We start from the raw sequence: 16,513 nt of genomic DNA on the forward strand, positions 1-16,513 counted from the left end.
CCCCAGCTAGTCTAGCATCTGCCAAGCCTGCTGCACCTGACATGGTGGCAGGGGACAGAGACCCAGCAGTCAGTCACACAGGATGCCAAGAAAAGTCACCTGACTCCCTCTTTTCCAAGGTCACAGCTATTACTAGGGAGTCACCCACATTTTCCCTGCTCCTTGCCCCATCTGGATCAATAGCAGCCCTCCTAGGTGCTGTAACATGACTCAGCTGGCATGTTCAGGGCTCCCACTACAAAGCACTGCTGTGTAAGGATCAGAGGGGCTAAGCCCACTTCTTTCTTGGCTAGGGCTTGGGGCTAGTTCCTCAGCAGGCTACTTGCCCTGTTCAAGAACTGGGTATACCCAGTTTCTGGGCATGGAGGCCCATCTCACTCAGCCACGAAACAAAGGCAGATAACATGTCTGATCTTTAAGAGGGGAAAGGAAACATCTGGGTCTCCCATCCCACAGAGACACCCAGGACTGGACTTTCTTCCAGAGACGCTCAGCACCCACAAACTCAACCAACGTCAGCGTGAGCTGCTAGGACCCAAACACCCATGGCGGGGGTATTAACTCCAGGGGCCCAGAAACAGACACCCCGACAATTCAGTGGCCATTTCTGAGTTAGATCTTTGGGTTCCAGGGCTGCACTGGAGCCAAATACCTGCACAGTGACGCAGTCCAGAGGGAAGCAGCCACAGAAGGATTGCAAAGAACCACCCACTGAACTATCTGCAATAGTCCTGGAGAGGTAGTTGGGATTTCAGAGCATCCCTGGGGGATGCTGGGAAGAGGGGAATTCCCCCAACACCTGGAGATCTCCAGAAGGACCTTTAACCAGGAAGGCTGAGCCCAGGGGGAAAACCCACTGTGGATTTCATGCTCAGGAATTTTGCTCCATCCAGTGCTCAGCACAAAGATATGCCACCTTGCCCCAGCTCTGTCTGATCGCCCGCTAGCTGGGCTCTCATTAACTGGCAGGTTGACGAGCAGGAGTGAGGGACTAGGGAAATCCAAGCCGTCCATGTATCAAACCGCGCCCAGCAGCACTTGCGTGTACGGGCACCCTCAATGGGGTCTGGCAGTTCAGGATGGGTGCCCCCCCATCTGCCATGCTGCCTTGTGACGTATTTCCCACCCCAATCAGCGAGGCTGCAGGGAGAGGAGGGGCCTCCGGGGTTTGAGCTGGGGGGGGGTGAGAGGAAGAAGTCAGCACTTGGGGGGAGAGGGAAACACACAGCTGCTGAATCCTCCCACGATGTACCAAGGGGAGGGCACGGCCAGAGAAATTAATCTCATGGATTCGGGTGATCAGGAACGGGAGGAAAGACACGGAGGGAGGCTGGGGGGTGTCACTGAGTACATTACCACAGAGCCCCCATTTACAACCCCGAGTGGACAGCGGGTTTGAGTCGAGCAAGTGCCTTGGGGGGCCATTGTGGTGGCATGAGAAGGGAGGCTGACCATCCAGGCCCAGCTGGGCAGGGAGTCCCTCCTAACCCCCAGGGGTAAAGTCGCTTCACCGACAGGACCTGTGCTGAAGGGGGCTCTCCCGAAGCCCCCACAGCCCAGCCAGCTCACACGCTCTGCCTACCTAGCAGCTGTCACCCACGAGCCGTTAGTCACCTTTTCACAGCTCCCCCTACACGCACCCCTGACCTTTCTGCAGCCAAGACCACCAGCACCGTATGTCACTCACTGAGGGTGACCACAGAGCGCCTTCGACGAGAACCCCCACCCAACTCTGTATCACACGCTATGCGAGGATGGGGGAAGAGACTGACGCCCCCATCCCCGCCCGTGTAGACCCCACAACAGAGGTTACCATGGCCCAACGCAGCTGCCATCGTAGCCGCCAGGAGCGTGGGTGCCCAGGCCACCTGCAGCTCAGACAGGCAGGGAAACTACAGGGGGGCAGGGAGGGGTGCAAGGAAGGGCTGTGCCACTGGCCCCCAGCTCCTGCAATACCCACAGCTCTGCTGCCTGGCTCTAGAAGTGATGGGACAGGGGGAGTCCTGGCCTCAGAGCCTTCCCTGGGCATAGGGGCACTTCTGCCCCCCGCCCCGCAGAGCAGAGTCGCCAAGTCACGCAGAGCAAGGCAGGGTGAAGCAGCCCCCTAGCCAGGTGTGTGTGGGGCCAGGGACAGGAAGGCAACTCGATGACAGCGAGGGGGCAGGCGAGGACATGTGCACCCCCAGCGCAGCGCTCCGGGGGCAGGGCAGCCCCTCTGCAGCATGACTCAGGCAGCGAGTGCTAAGGCAGAGAGCCTCAACGCCCCTCACCCCAACACCGACAATGGGGGAAGGGGGAGAGGAGTCAGTCACACTCCCTCCGCCCCCCCAAAACCCACAGGCTCAGTGATGGAGCAGCTGAGAGGGGAGAAGAGCGGGGAACTCCTAAAGAAGTACAGGAGCCCCAAATCATCCTGGAGGGAGGTGGCAGGACAGGAGGGAACACAGCCTGCTGGAAAAACCCCTCCCCATGCCCCTCCCAACATCTCCCCCCCCCCACCCCATTACTCATTCTAGGTGTCTGGCAGCATAAATCATCCGCCATCTGCTCTGGGGAAAGGCGAGGCGGTGGGAGGGGGAATATTAAAGGCCCAGCTCTAGGGGCCGGCTCTGTGGTACCCCAGGGCCCCCCAGCCCACACTCCTCCTCCTCCCCCGCTGCCACTTAGCATTCCACCCGCAAGGTGGGCCAGCTTTAACCCTCGCCAGGCTGTGTGTGTGTGTGGGGGGGGTGCTATTCCTCCAGCCTCCTCTCCAGCTCGCCCCTTTGTCCCAGCTCTCAGAAGCTGGGGATCCCAGCTACCTCTGACCCTTCCTGCCAGCAAACTGCAGCTGATTTCTCTACCAGACCACCCCACAAGCTCCCCTAGGGTTCTGAGGGTGTACGGCCATGCCTCTGCCCCCTTCCTCCCTGCCCCGAAGAGTCCAGCAGTCAGTGGGGACCAGGTCAGACACACACACAGCAATCCTGGTTGTGGGGAGGAGGCCAGGCTGTGCTGATGTTTAGTCACACACACCCTAGTGAGAAGGACACCCCAGCAGCGGTCACGGGTGCACCCCGCCCACCCCTAGCGCAGAGGGATGGATGGCTTTTCAATCGGCAGCAGCTCAACACTGGGTGAGGGACCGGGCACAATCAGCCCCGCTGCTTCTTGGCTGAGGAGGGTCCTGGGAAGGGAGGGAGGATTCGTGAACAAACACTTTGCTCCCTGCCTTTGCTTGGCAAAGATAAATATTTGTCTAAGCCGGGTGGCACTGGGCTGTAAGCGCCTGAGATGCAGACAGATCCTCCTGCCCTCAGCCTGCCAAACGGGCAGCCTCAGCAATAGCTTCGGTATCATACCAGCATCCCACCCTCCCCCCCCACATCCAAGAGAGACGCTGAGTTCTGAGAAGCCGTGGGAAAAGCAGCTTAAAAATAACAGCGAACCCCCGAGCACGTCAGATGGAGGCCGCAGAGGAAGAGGTGGGCGTGAAAGAGATGCTGCAACTTCGGCCATCAAGGTTACAGCTGGGGGGAGGGAACACTCCTCCGTCACAGGGAGATGTTTGCGTCCACCTACCCTGCACAGAGCCCTGGATTTGGGGAGGGTGGAAAGAGGGGAAGGATCCTCAATCTAATCCCAGCCTCTGTGGCTCCCATGTCCTCTGTGTGCCTCAGTTTCTCCATCTGTACAGGAGTGGAGGGAAAACTCAGTGTGCCCCGACATGGGGGGAGGGGGAGTTGGGCTCCCCACTCCACATACACCCAACAAACCCACCGCCCCGTTGAGCGCCTCATGCCCACTTCCAGAGAGACGGGCCAGCTAAGTCTTTTTCTAACAGCAGAGTCCCCTCCCTCCAGCCACAAAAGATTCCCCTGAATCAAAGGCCCAGCAGTCACGACTCCCAGCCCACCCCCCCCCTTCCCATCGAGCATCCAGCCATTCAAACACACGGCGCTCGCCCCTGCCAGCCAAACAAAGGCTCTCCAGCGTGGGGAGCATCGCTGCCCAGGAGAGAGGCACCTCGAGAGGGCTCTGAACTAACCAGGCTTTGGGGCACCTCAGAGTCCCCTCCACCCGCCTTCTCATCTCGGTGGAGACCGCTCTCTTGTTCTCCAGGAGCGGGGAGGGGAAAGCCTCACAGATGGGAGATTAACATACAGAGAAAAGCCTGGCTCCCCAGATGGGAGGGGGCTCAGAGAGCCTTCCCCCCCCCCGCTTCCTCATTCATCCCTAAAGGAACTGCTGGCTATCAGCCCCACAGCACACTGGCCTTCCCCCTCCCGCACGACCTACAGCCGCTCTGCTGAACATCCTTTACCCCCTCAGGTGCAAAGAAAGCAGGTGGAGGGGGGCAGCCAATTCCTACCCACCCCCCAGGGGGCTTCCACCAGACAAAATATTGACCATTTCCAGCATGTACAGGGTGGGCCAGACTTTGGGGCTAAATCAGAGGGACTCAGAAGGTGGGGTCCCTTTCCCCCTCCCCCAAGCTGAGAGCAGTTTTGGCCTTGCTCTCTCATCAGAGATCTGAAAGCCATTTACGACCATGATCTTGTGATACCTCATGAACATCCCATTCCAGGTACTGTCCCTGTCACACGGGGGAGGAAGCCAAGGTGCAGAGAGAGGGCAGGACTCCTCTGTGAGTCAGTGGCAGATAATCCAGATGTGCCAACTCCCCTCCACACACACAATTACGTCACTCCCTCCCCAAGCCAAGGCAGGGGGCCGACTGGGCGACAGGACTCCTGTCACCCAGTCGGCCCCCTGCCATGCTCTAATCACTAGATCCCACTCCCTCCCCAAGATGAGGAGGCAACCCAGGAGTCCTGGCTCCCCAATGTCCTTCCCCCAGCCATTATACAATCCTGCCTCCCTCTTAAACCAGTCACACACACACACACACACACACACACACACACACACAGCGACAGTCCCCAAGTCGCTCTAGACTCCTCCAGGTCCTCTTGACGTCAGCAGCCACCCAAGGCTCCCTCTCCTTCCTGGCAGAGAGCCTGACTCACACCTTCCTCCTTGCGCACCCCTTCCTGACCCTTGGCTGTTATTAGCCAAGGAAACTGGAGAGCCTGGAGTGAGCATGAGCTCACCGCCTGTCGGGTCCCAGCAGCACTAAAAATAATCCCTTCCTCTCCGAGCGCAGGGCCGGGAGTCAGGGGGCTGTTATCCAGCCCTCAGCATCACACACGCGCCAGCCAGTTTTAAGAGAGGTAGCACCAAGATTAGCAGGGAACAGCTCCAGATTCCAACACCCCTTTTCCCCCACGGGAGACACCTCATCCCCTCGCCCCCAGCCCTGCGAGGAAGGGAGTGGAGACAGCCAGCCATTTCACTAGCCCTGCACCAAAACCGATTGCCTGCCAGGCTAGGGGAGAGGGGGTGCTATGGGAGGCTGTCACCCCCCCACAGTCCAGACCTATAGCCTGCCCCCCCTTTCCATTCAATAACACCGGTCCAAATCCTGAACACCGATGGGGGCCATTGAGCTAAACCAGCCGCTCCCCACCACATCCGAGTGCTCCCCCTTGCGAACGCCAGCACACCGGTCCCTCCCGGGAACCAACCAATCCCCGCCGCCAAATGAATGCCCCCTCCGGGTACCCCCATCTTCCGAACAGGGGCAGGGTGGGATGGCTCTGCTGCCCACCACATTCCTTCAGCCCTTCCCCCGCCCCCCACCAGAAAGCAGGATGCTCCAACATAAACACATCCCACCCAGCCAGCCCGCTCCAACGCCCACAGCAGGGATGGAAAAAGCTCCCACTGAATTCATCGGCCATTGGAGCAAGGCCACTCTCCCCTCCCTGTGCAGCCGGCGCCCTTGTTATCACCTCATGGATGGGGCAACATCCCGCCCTCCCCTCCCAACTCCTGCCCGCAGGTAGGAGAGGAATGTCCGCACCCAGGACGAGAACGGTTGTGCTAGGTCCCAGGGGATCCTGCCAGTTTCCCCCAGGGATTCTGCTGTCCTAGATCCTTTGAGAGGCGAGGGAGGGGCACGGGAGAAGAACCAGCAGCAGGGACCCTGCAGGCTGTTGCCAAGTCCGGGGAAGGAAAATCTAATTTACTGTCTCCGAATCCAGCCCCGGAGATACAGGGAGCGCGTCCCTGCTGATTCCCAGAAATGCGGATGACTCACAGAATGCTGCATTCCCTCCTCTCCAAGCGCCTGCCCTGATGTAACCTTTGCTTCCTCCCCCCCCACACCCCAGCAGGGGATGAGAACAGGGTGGGTGCCAGTGGATGGATGGATGGCTCAGCAGGGAGGTGCCCTAACACCAGCGCAACAGGAGACTGGTACTGGCGTGGGCTGGGAGGGGGCAGGAAATCAGAGCCCTCCCCCCATGTTATTGACAAGATTGTCCTCTGCCCTGGTTACTCAAGAGAATACAGCACCCTCCGCAGGGCAGAGCCTCCGTCCCACAGAGCAGGGACAAGCGCCCCACAAAACCCAGGTTTTGTGATGCTATGGGTCAGCCCAGGTCAGACCCAGAGGAGAGGCTGATCCAAACCAAGGGGAAGGAAACAGCCTCTGCCCTCCCACAGAACAGGCTTAACAACCTTCTCTCCAGCTGCACACAGCTGCAGCCGGCAGCTGGAGCCCTGACACCGGCTCCCGCACTCCACCACGGCTGCTGCTGAGGGATTTTCCATCCAGAGCAAAAAAAAAAAAAGGGGGGGGGGAAGAGGGAGGGGGGGGAAGAGGGAGGGTGAAGTACCAAAACACAAAAAACTTCCACCATTGAGAAACAACATTCCTCCCGACTCAGCCACCTAGTGACCTCAGAACCGGAGCCAGGACTTGGATCTGCGCCGCTGGGAGGGCCTGCTGGGCCTTCCAATGGGAGCACGGATCCTTGCCCTCTCTGGCAGGCTCTGGGATGGTGCCTAGCACCCCAGAGACACCAGTACCCTCTTCCCCAGTAGCCACAGCCACGCTCAGCTATGCTGGGGAAGGTTCATGCATGGCTGAGGCTGCTGGCCAAGGAGCAATACCCCTCTCCACCCACCACACCACCCCCGGCAGCTCTGCTGAGCAGGTGGGCATCATCCGACCCCTTGAATGTGGCAAGGAGCTTTGGCAGGAAGTTAACCGACAGCTACCAGGACATCAGCCACGCCACGGGAATCCAGCCCCCAGCTTGGGGTAAGCGCCACGCCTCCTGCCCCGTAGTCATTTCCTTAAGGTATGAGGGGAAGGCTTAGATGGCGTTTTCTCCCACCCCCAGAGGAAGTCAGAGCACAGCAGATCTCCCTGCTATTATCAGAGAGCCCTACGCAGGCAGAACCAAGGCGAGATGCATGAATGAGAGGCGTGGTTTCCTGTCCCCCGCCCCCAGGTGCTGGCTGTTCCTCTGTGCTCAGAGAAGGCTTCCTGAGGCAGAGATCCTGTCAACAAACCCATGGAGATGGGGGTGGGGGGTCACCACTTCCCAGCCTTGGCTTCCCACTCATTTTACTGCAGTAGGGAACAGAAACTAGTGGCATGGGAGGCCTTTTCCAGCTCTAGCTTCAGTGACAGAGGAAGGGGTGGGGGTTGCAACTTCAGCTGGGGACCTACACTCTGCATGCAAGGCGCATGAGACACAGACTGACCCAGGAGAGCCTCCACCGCTGCAATTCAGCGCCTCTAAGGAGCCACCTTCTAACCCCTCGCCCCGCTCTTCTGGCAGCCTGCTACCAACACGCCACAAAGGAGGAATAAACCCTTTCGCTGCAAGACCTGGAACGCACTGATTCCATCCTGTAGACACAAGCATGGTAATCAAACCCAGCCCTGCTCAGGGCAGGTCGGCCAGCTCCCCCCGCCCACTTTCCTTATAGCAGCCACCACTCCCCCATTACCATGTTGGCTGGGTGATCATACAAGTTTTCAAGATGAGACAACGCACGCACACACCACGCAGGAGGACCTCACCCCAGCCTCTGTGCTGGCTTTGCCCCTACCCACCCTCCTGGGGCATGAGACAGCAAGCCCCAGCCAGGAATCTTAGCCCGACCCAGGAGGATTCCTGCCCTCTGCCCCTCCCAGGCCTAGAAAGAGGCATTGTGCAGGGAGATTCCTGTGCTCCTCATGGCTCCTATCCAGGCTGCAACCAGAACAGCAGCTCGTCACATCTCATGCCCTGTGTGCACGGCCCCCACCCTGAAAGGAGGGATGTGGGACAATTCCAAGACCATCCCCGAGGTGGGGGGGGGGGAAGGTCTCAACTGATCAGACACCAAACCAAGGTGAGGAACTGGGACCCGAAGCCAGCTCGCCTTCTGCCAGAACACGCCACTGAGCCACCAGCGTTTCACTAACGCCCCATGCCAACCCAGAAAAGCATTCATGCCCAAAAGCCACAAAGGAGACAGGCCTCTGGCCCTTTGCCAGAACCCAGATCCCTGCAGCAGTTTGCCGTTGTAAGCCCGGCTAGAGTCACAGGGAAGCCACGTCCAAGCGCAGGGGGGTGGGGTGCCGTGTTGCCCCCAGGAGATTGGGGGAATGCTCCAACCCCAGAAGTACGCTTTGCAGCCGCTCAGCAAGCAGCGTGTTAAACGGGCCAGGCGTACAGAGTCAAGGTCGTCCGCAGGAAGGCCAAGAGCATCCAGGTTGCAAAGGCCATTCCTCGCTCCAAGGTGACTTCAGGGAGAGTCATGCTGCACAGTGCGCGGAGGGACCTGGGGGCTCTGCCACCCTTCCAGGGGCCCTGTCCTAGAAAAGCACCAGCCCCCCAGCAGCAGAGTCCTGGCAGGCAGGTCTGCAAGGAAGCACTGCAGCCAGCCTCATATGTTTTTCCCACCCACGCAACTCCAGAGGAGAGCAGTTAAAAGGTACCAAGCAGGGCAGGGCATTAGCATGTATTTGCACGGTGCTTGGGGGAGGGGAAGTAGCCCCCAGCACTACACTGATGGCTCAGAATTAAATCAGGAACTTAAAAAAAAAGTCTTTTAAAAATAAACTCAAGTGCTAGCTGGTGAGGAAGGAGAGAGGTTTGGTTTTTTTTTTTAAATACCAAAAAACAAAGAAGCAGGAGCCTGCTCAACTTTAAAGCCAGAGGGAGGTGAAGAGGTGAATTCCACACCCAGCTGCAGTCTGCCGTTTCCTTCCCTCCCCACCTCTCCTCAGACACACATCAGAGGGTCACCCAGCAATGGGAGGGTTTCCTTGAAGCACAAGCCAGGGGTAGGGGGGAAAAAACAAAACAAAACAAAACTCTCCCCCGCTTTGTCTGACTAGCAACCTTTGGGAGCACAAGCAGCCAGACACCAAGTAACTTCACAGTTATCCTAACCTAGCACCACCCCCTGCCCCCTCCCCAGCCATGAACTCAAGACCATGGTGCAGACATTCAAAAGCTGCTGCATCTGGTTTGCGAGAACGGCGGCTCAGGCCCCGGGAGAAAAGCCACCACCCCCTTGTGATCTGAAGGTGCAAATCTCCAACACAAAGCTGTGTCCTGGTAAGATCCGCATATACAGCCCCCCACCCCCCACCTGATTCTCCAAACACAATAGCAAGAGGCATTCTTCCCTCAAGCAGTAAAAGCAACTGTTAGGGTAGGAATCCTGCTTTTGTCTTTAAATTGGGGGGAAATGGGGGAAGTCAGTCCCAAAATACACCCGCTGTGTCGAGAATGGGGACCCCACATCGCACCTTGAGGTCAGGACCTTGACAGAGCCAGCACTGACCTGCTGGGTGACCTTGGCCTAGACCCTTCACCTTCCTTTGCCTCAGTTTTCCCTTCCTACTCTATTTAGACCAGTGGCTCTCAACTGATTTACCATTGTGGGCCACACATGCAGCTCTCTGTGTGGTATGTGGGCCTCATCCTCACAATATATACATGACCCGTACGGCCCTGAGGATGTCACATGGGCCACAGTGGTGCACTGATGGGACTGCAGGTTGAGAACCACTGATTTAGACTGAACTCTTCAGGGCAGGGACTGTCTCTGCCTAGGTGTGTGTGCAGTGCCTGGCACAGCAGGGCCCTGATTTGGGTCAAGGCCTTTAGGCAGTACAGTAACAAATGATCATCAAATCCCTTCACCACAGACACAGGCCTCTAGGTTTCTCTTTTGCGGAGATCTCTAGCCTTCAGCACATAGAGGAAGCTGTAGGGGTGGGGAAGGAGGAGGTCAGAAACAAGCCCCCTGCAGAGAAATCTTTGTCCATGTCAATGCACCAATATTTCTGCTTCTCACCTGAGTTTCAGTTAAGCTTTCCAGAGCCTGCATCACTGACTGTTCTGGTCTGGATGCCTGAGACTGAAAGAAAAAATAAAAAAGGGGGTGTGTGTGCGTGTGGCTTGGGGGTGGGTGGGTGGATTGCATGTCACTTTCACTATTTATACACCGAACTACAGAGCAACCAATGAAATATTCAACTTGCTGCCATTCCCAGCGCCAATCCCACCCCCCCACAGTTGTGTCAGAGGAAGTGGCATCGGTTCTGCTGAGCCAGATCACATTCTAGTCCTTTAATAATAGATGGGGTGGGGAGGGGAGAATAATAAAAGCCATTTACCATCAAGCCAGCTTCCACTGTCGGGACAAGCGTCAGTTTGCTTCCTTCCACGACCCCCAGATCCTGCAGCTTTCCAGAACTGAGCCGACTGCAGAAGGGAAAAGACATGGAGAGAGAAGGACATCAGATCTCCCTGGTATTAAATCAGTAAGGTGCACATTCAGCAAAGAGGGATGGCTCCCCTGACTCTGAACTGCCTCTTAGGCCAGGGGGATGCAGAATCAGCGGTGGGGGGTTAATTTACGTTTAGCACGATGACCCCCTCCCCAGTTATCTTTACCCTCCGAATCTCATTCCAGCCCCTTCCCCCTCAATGCACAATTGTGTTGTCTCTCTCCCCCTCCAGTTTATTATGTAAACATCCTATCAGAGGGGCAGGAGGCAGGGAATGATACTGCAGTAATCAGTCACGCAGCCATTGCCACTAACCCGTGCAGTGTGTGTGCAGTGGACTGGGAGACAAGAGGAGGCACTAGCTTTTGTGTCTAACAAAACCTTCCCCATAGGACAGGCAGGATTCAGATGACTGGGGGTGTGGAGGCAGGGAGAGGAAGACATTTTGACCAGTTTTGGGGGGAGGGTAGCGTTGGGGGGGGCGAAATGGACACCTGCCCCCTTTTTTACAAACACTGTAATCATATATGCAAAGATTTCTCCCCACCCCCACCCCCAATTAGACACCTAATTCACTCAACCAGGCTGCTCAAGGAGGGAGAGCAAAAGCTCCCTCGTCTTAGTCTCCGAGGTTCCTTTCTCTATTTTGGCTACTGTTGGGGGAGGGGGCTTGAAGGGAAGGGAGGTGTCAAAAGTATCCCCCAGAAAGCCCCCCCCCTTCTGCACCTTACGCCTTGAACAGTCTGGGATCTGCAGCAAACCTGGCTCCTAAACAAAGGACTGTCCCACCTCCCAGCCCTGCCGCGCCAGAATACAACTCTCATAGAGCCCCCCGCCCCATTTGGGTTTTGGAAAAGGGGCGGGGGGGGGGCGTCGTGCCGAGAAAAGGCCGCCTCTAGATCCCACCTCGGTTCAACCTTTAGAACAAAGGGCACCCCGCGCCGCACACTTCCCAGTGACTCATGCAACACGGCGCCGGAGTGGGGTGAAGCCAGGATGGGGCCCCGCGCACACGCAGCCAGGGGAAAGTTTTGTGGGATCAAAGCCTACGGAGAGGCTCCATTTTAGGTCCAGGGTCCATATCCCAGCGGCTTCCCCGGGACCGCGGCTCAGCCCAGGCCAGCTAGGGGAGCCGACTGGTGGGAGCGACTGGAACCCATCCCGCCTGGTGCAGGAGGTTGAGAAACGGGGCCCCACACACAGGGGGACCCCCGGGAGCCGGGGCTTTGTAAGGGAGGCGAAGAATGAAACCCGCTACCTGCCACTTGGGTTCCTTTAAAGCGCCAAGGGACTGGGGGAGGATCCTTGCTCGCCGCCGCTCCCCCTCCCCGCATTGGTGAGCCCCTGAGTTGGGTCCCTTCTGGGGTAGTTTATCCGCGGGGGGGGGGAGGGCTGCTAGACCTACCTTTCTTTATGTAAGAGAGCCAGCCTCTCCTTAGGCACTTTGAGCCTCTGTGACAGTCTCCGCTTCAGTCCTTCCACCGTCTCTTCCACGGGGACGGAGAGCTCATAACGGGTCCCGGTGGTGGTGTTGATGTACAGATTCATGGAGGGCTCGTTCGGGACGGCCTCGCAGGCTGGGGCACCCCGGCTGCAGCTCCTGGCGCTGGGCTGCTGGTCCATTCGGTGACCTGGGGAGGCGGGCAGGGAGCAGCGGTTGGTGGGGCAGGGGAACCAAGGTGGAAGGGAACAAAGGAGCGACCAGAGCGCCCGGTTCGGCTGCGCTCACAGATACACGCACACACCAGCCGGGGTGGGATCGCCTTCCTCGCTCCGATTTAATATCCAAGGGTCACTCCGGATCCGTGGGGTCCTTCCAGGTCTTCCTCGCGCGGGGATCTAAAGGGGACTTGGTGGGGGGAGGGGACCAGCTCTCCCTGAAGAACAAGGGAGTTTGCCCCGATTTAACCTCCCTAAAAAAATAGTAATAATAATAATAAACCCCCACAAGTCACTCTCCTATCGGGGATTTCCCTTCTCCTTCCTCGGGTGCCTCCTGAGGACGCGGATCTCGCCGGGAGATGCTGCTCGCAGGGAGGGCTCGTGTGTGAGAGAAGGGGGGGTGCAGAGGGAGAAGGGGGGGTAAAGCTTTTTCGTTCCCGATTCCCCCCCTTGGCGCTGAACCCGGCAGCCGCCGCTCCGAGCTCCGCCGGTGTCGCGGTGTGAAAGTAACACACACACGGTACCCACATCCACACACACACACACACAAAAGTTATAATGTATCAACGTTCCATGGGGGGGCGGAGCTAATTTCCCCCCTCATTCACTTCTTACTCCTTGCGCGCAGCCGCCAGCCAACCCGGCCTCTCCGAACGTTGAGACAGGCAACCCGGGGCCAATCGCAGCCGGCCCGGTGCTCCCCCACGTGGAAGGCTGACTCCGCCCTCCCGTTCAGAGCTCTCCACCTCCACTGCCCCCCCTACGCCTTTGCCCAGCAGATCCTGAGCCACTGGACACAGGAGGGTTGCCTGGTGCCTGGCTAGATTCCTCCCCACCCACACACTTCCAAAGCCAGCCCCCCCTCCTTTTTTTAAGCCATTCATAATATATTAGGCTCACAACAAAGGGCTCCGCAGAAAAACCTCAGCTCAGCTGCTCCCTGGGCTTGGGGAAAGGAGGGTGAGGGGAGATTTACGCGCGTGCTCAGAGGCCAGGTCTGGGGGCTGGGCTCCGTCCCGGCGTGGGACGAGACCAAAAAAAAACCCAAAAAACACAACACAGCGGTTGCACATTGCAGCTTCTTCCTAGTTTCTGCTGCTGCATACAAGTCGGGAGCCGCGCAGGGGAAAGGCAATGAATGTCCCGAGCCTGCGCAGCAAAGCCATTGTTCTAAGGAGCGGGGAGGGTATTTACATTTCTTAAGATGGGAGGAAACCCTTTGCCTAGTGTCCCCCCCCCCCGGGTATAAATTAGAGGAAGCTGGTCGCTTCAAACCACGCCAAGGATGTAGCTTATTCCAAACAATGGCCGGCCGGGAGGTAAAAATCCCCACTTCTGGGAGAGGATTCCCTTCGTCCTCCAGCCGGACGGTTCTGTCCCCTCGAGGCGAACCCAGCAAAGTGGAAGCACTTTGCAATGGCTTTCACATAATCCGGAGTGAGCCGAGGTCACGGAGCGAACAGCAAGTTAAAAGAGACAGACAGGCAGGCAGACATTCCCCCCCCCCCATACACACATTGACTCGCAGAAGCGGGGGCGGGGGGCTCTATGGGGAAATATCCAACTATTACAAAATGCGGATGGGGGCTGAGCAAACCCCAGACTCGGATGCAATCCTCCTTGGGCAAATTCCGGTTCCAGGCAAGGTTTCAGGGTTTGCTGGGGACAAGGGCCGGGTTAGACACCCACTCCCCTAAAAAAAAAAACCGGAGGTCAAAGCGTTTACTGGCAGCGCAGAATTGCTCCGGATTATATCGGGGGGGGGGGGGTATGAACACAGCAGCCGGAGACGGTGCAGAATGAATCAGCAAAGCAAGGGCGCCCTCTGCTGGGTATGGAAGGCCCGGCAGGCAGGTTAGAAACGAAGCCGGAGCCCAGGGAGTCAGCCTGGAGTGTGGGAACCCCACAGGGAGAGTCAGCCCTATAGGAACAGCGCGTCCTCTGTGCAGGTGGGAACGGAAGAGCCACTTAAAATAAAAATAAACCACCACCACCCTCACCCTACTTGAATACGATACCTGCCAGCTGCTCCCGTGACGGTTAAGACGGGCGTTGGCACAAAAATCGCCTAAGCCCTATTAGATCTGGTGTGTAAACAACCCGGCTACCAAGGGGGAAGGTTAGTTAACCAGCCAGATCTGGGTGTAGGGCCGAGGAGCACATCCAGGCATAGGCGAGGGCTCGGCCCTTTCTGGCACCTGAGGGCAGCAGACTGGGTTCTTTTGAACAACGAGGTCATAAAGGATCCTACACAAGGGAGCTGAACTGCTTGGAAACCCGTCTCCCTCCCCCGGGTGGGTGCTGAGCGCTGGAAACATCCGGCCTGAAAGAAGTAGCCTTAACTCCTGTCCTAGCCTGGGAAGGGGACATGATTGATTCCCTGTTAAAAATACAAAGCCACACCAGAACTCGGTCACTCCCTCGTGACGAGTCTCTGATCTCCTTCTTCCATCCAGCTATGCCTGGGTGTCTCCCATTCTCCCCCAGGCATTAGATTTGAAACTGCAGATTAAAATCACCTACAAACTTTCTCGGGTCTTTGTCAGGAAAGTTAAAAAAAAAAACAAAAAAACCCAACCACCCCAATCCTGCTAAGTCTCTCAAGGACATACGCCTTGTTCAGTTAAAGCAGAACTGCCCATGAAAACTAACTCCAATCGACTCAGGCTGTCTCCAGTTTCATTGAAGTCAGAAAGAAACTTTTTCAAGGGGGGGGGGAGGAGAAAGCCCTGAGAGACGTTTAAAAATGGGATCTGGCCGTTGTAGGATTCCTGTAAGGTTTCCCCGGAATGGGGTGACTGCAAGGGAGCCTTTAGCCTCAGTTTAGTTTGCCAAGGAGTAGATCGATGCCGATCAGACCGTGGTGTGAACCAGGAGCCGCTCCACGTCCGTAGAGAGGTCAGAATCGGACCCAGGGACTCTCTCCCGCACAATCCACCTCTCTTCCTTAAAAGAGGCTGAAACCCTCGTTTAAAACACTGGATTTATGAGTTGCCTTTAAGGCCCCAAAGCAAACAAGCAGGAATCTCGTGTGGCGCCCAGCCGGGTTCCTCGGGGAGCTCTCTGGCTTGGTAGAAGTTAACCCCCCTTAAAATCCTGCCCCCCCTGGAACTGCACAAACTGACTTACCAGGTCCCGCGAATCCTTCCCCTTCGCCTCCTTTTCCCCGTGCGCAGCCGGAACGGCTCAGCCCCCTCCAAAAAAGAAACTATATCCCGGTAAGCACGTGATCCAATCCGGCTCCGAATCGCCCCACAAGGCAGGTAAATCCTGGGGCTAGCGCAGAGCTCTCACAAGGCGGGGGAAATCCAGCTCCTTCCCAGCCTGGCTCCCGGGCTTGGGAAGCGGCGCCGAGCGAAGCAGCCTGCTGAGTCTTCAGTGCTTGGGAGGCGCTAGAGAAGTTTTACCACCGCCACCCCCCGCACATTAGCCTGGGTGGAGCCTGAGAGAGGAGGCTCAGCCAGCCTCGAAAAGCCTCCCAGCCATGCCGAGTCAGCAGGGAGATTGGAGGTGACGCAACTCTCACACCTGCCCCGCGCCGGCCCATTTTCAGTAACTCTTTCACAACCCGCCCGGCTTCTGCAGCCTCTGCCTTGTGGTTCCCCGTTCCGCCTTCCAGTAAAGAGCTGCCTGGGCCAGCTCAGAACTCTCCTTATTGCTACACACGCCGCAGGGGGGCCTGCAGGCCCCGGGGTGGGGCCGGGGTGCTCGGCGCTGTACATAAACCTAGCAGAGAGGGTTAGCCCTGAAAAGTGTATCAGCTGAACAGAGATGGAGGAGGATCACATCCTCATTGTACTCCTGGGAAACTGAGGCAGAGAGAGTGGAAGTGCCTTGCCCGGGGTCTCACAGGGACAGAGCGGCAGAGGTAGGAGCTGACCACAGATCTCCTGGGCCAGGGCCTTAAAACAGGCCCCTCCGATAGCCAGTGGTTCTCAACTTATTTGCCATTATGAGCCACAAAGGCAGCTCTCTTTGTGTGCTATATGGGCTGCGTCCACACACTGTATCAGCGGTTCTCAAACTTTTGTGCTGGTGACCCCTTTCACATAGCAAGTGCACCCCAAATAAATAAAAAACACTTTTTTATATGTTTAACACCATTATAAATGCTGGAGGCAAAGCCAGGTTTGGGTGGAGGCTGACAGCTCACGACCCCCCCCCCCCCATGTAATAACCTTCCAACCTCCAGTTTGAGAACCCCTGCACTACACTATATAT

At 57.4% G+C, this 16,513-nt stretch overlaps 1 protein-coding gene across 2 annotated transcripts in view; it reads right to left on the reverse strand.

The window, feature by feature from the left end:
* MIDN (midnolin) overlaps positions 1 to 15,693 on the reverse strand; it is a 31,193-nt gene extending 15,500 nt beyond the window's left edge. Inside the window, exons 1-4 of one of the 2 annotated variants that reach the window (XM_030540534.1) lie at positions 15,422 to 15,693; positions 12,036 to 12,261; positions 10,517 to 10,604; positions 10,195 to 10,257 (exon numbers count right to left, since the gene is read on the reverse strand). In XM_030540534.1, the coding sequence (XP_030396394.1) occupies positions 10,195 to 10,257; positions 10,517 to 10,604; positions 12,036 to 12,253 (369 nt within the window). In that variant the 5' untranslated portion in view covers positions 12,254 to 12,261; positions 15,422 to 15,693. Of the gene's footprint in view, positions 1 to 10,194; positions 10,258 to 10,516; positions 10,605 to 12,035; positions 12,262 to 12,375; positions 12,821 to 15,421 lie in introns of those variants that run through there. The other variant, XM_030540535.1, reaches the window with a different exon arrangement.
* Positions 15,694 to 16,513: the final 820 nt, after the last annotated feature.

Source organism: Gopherus evgoodei, chromosome 22, assembly GCF_007399415.2.
Source record: "Gopherus evgoodei ecotype Sinaloan lineage chromosome 22, rGopEvg1_v1.p, whole genome shotgun sequence".
NCBI classification, from domain to species: Eukaryota; Metazoa; Chordata; order Testudines; family Testudinidae; genus Gopherus; species Gopherus evgoodei.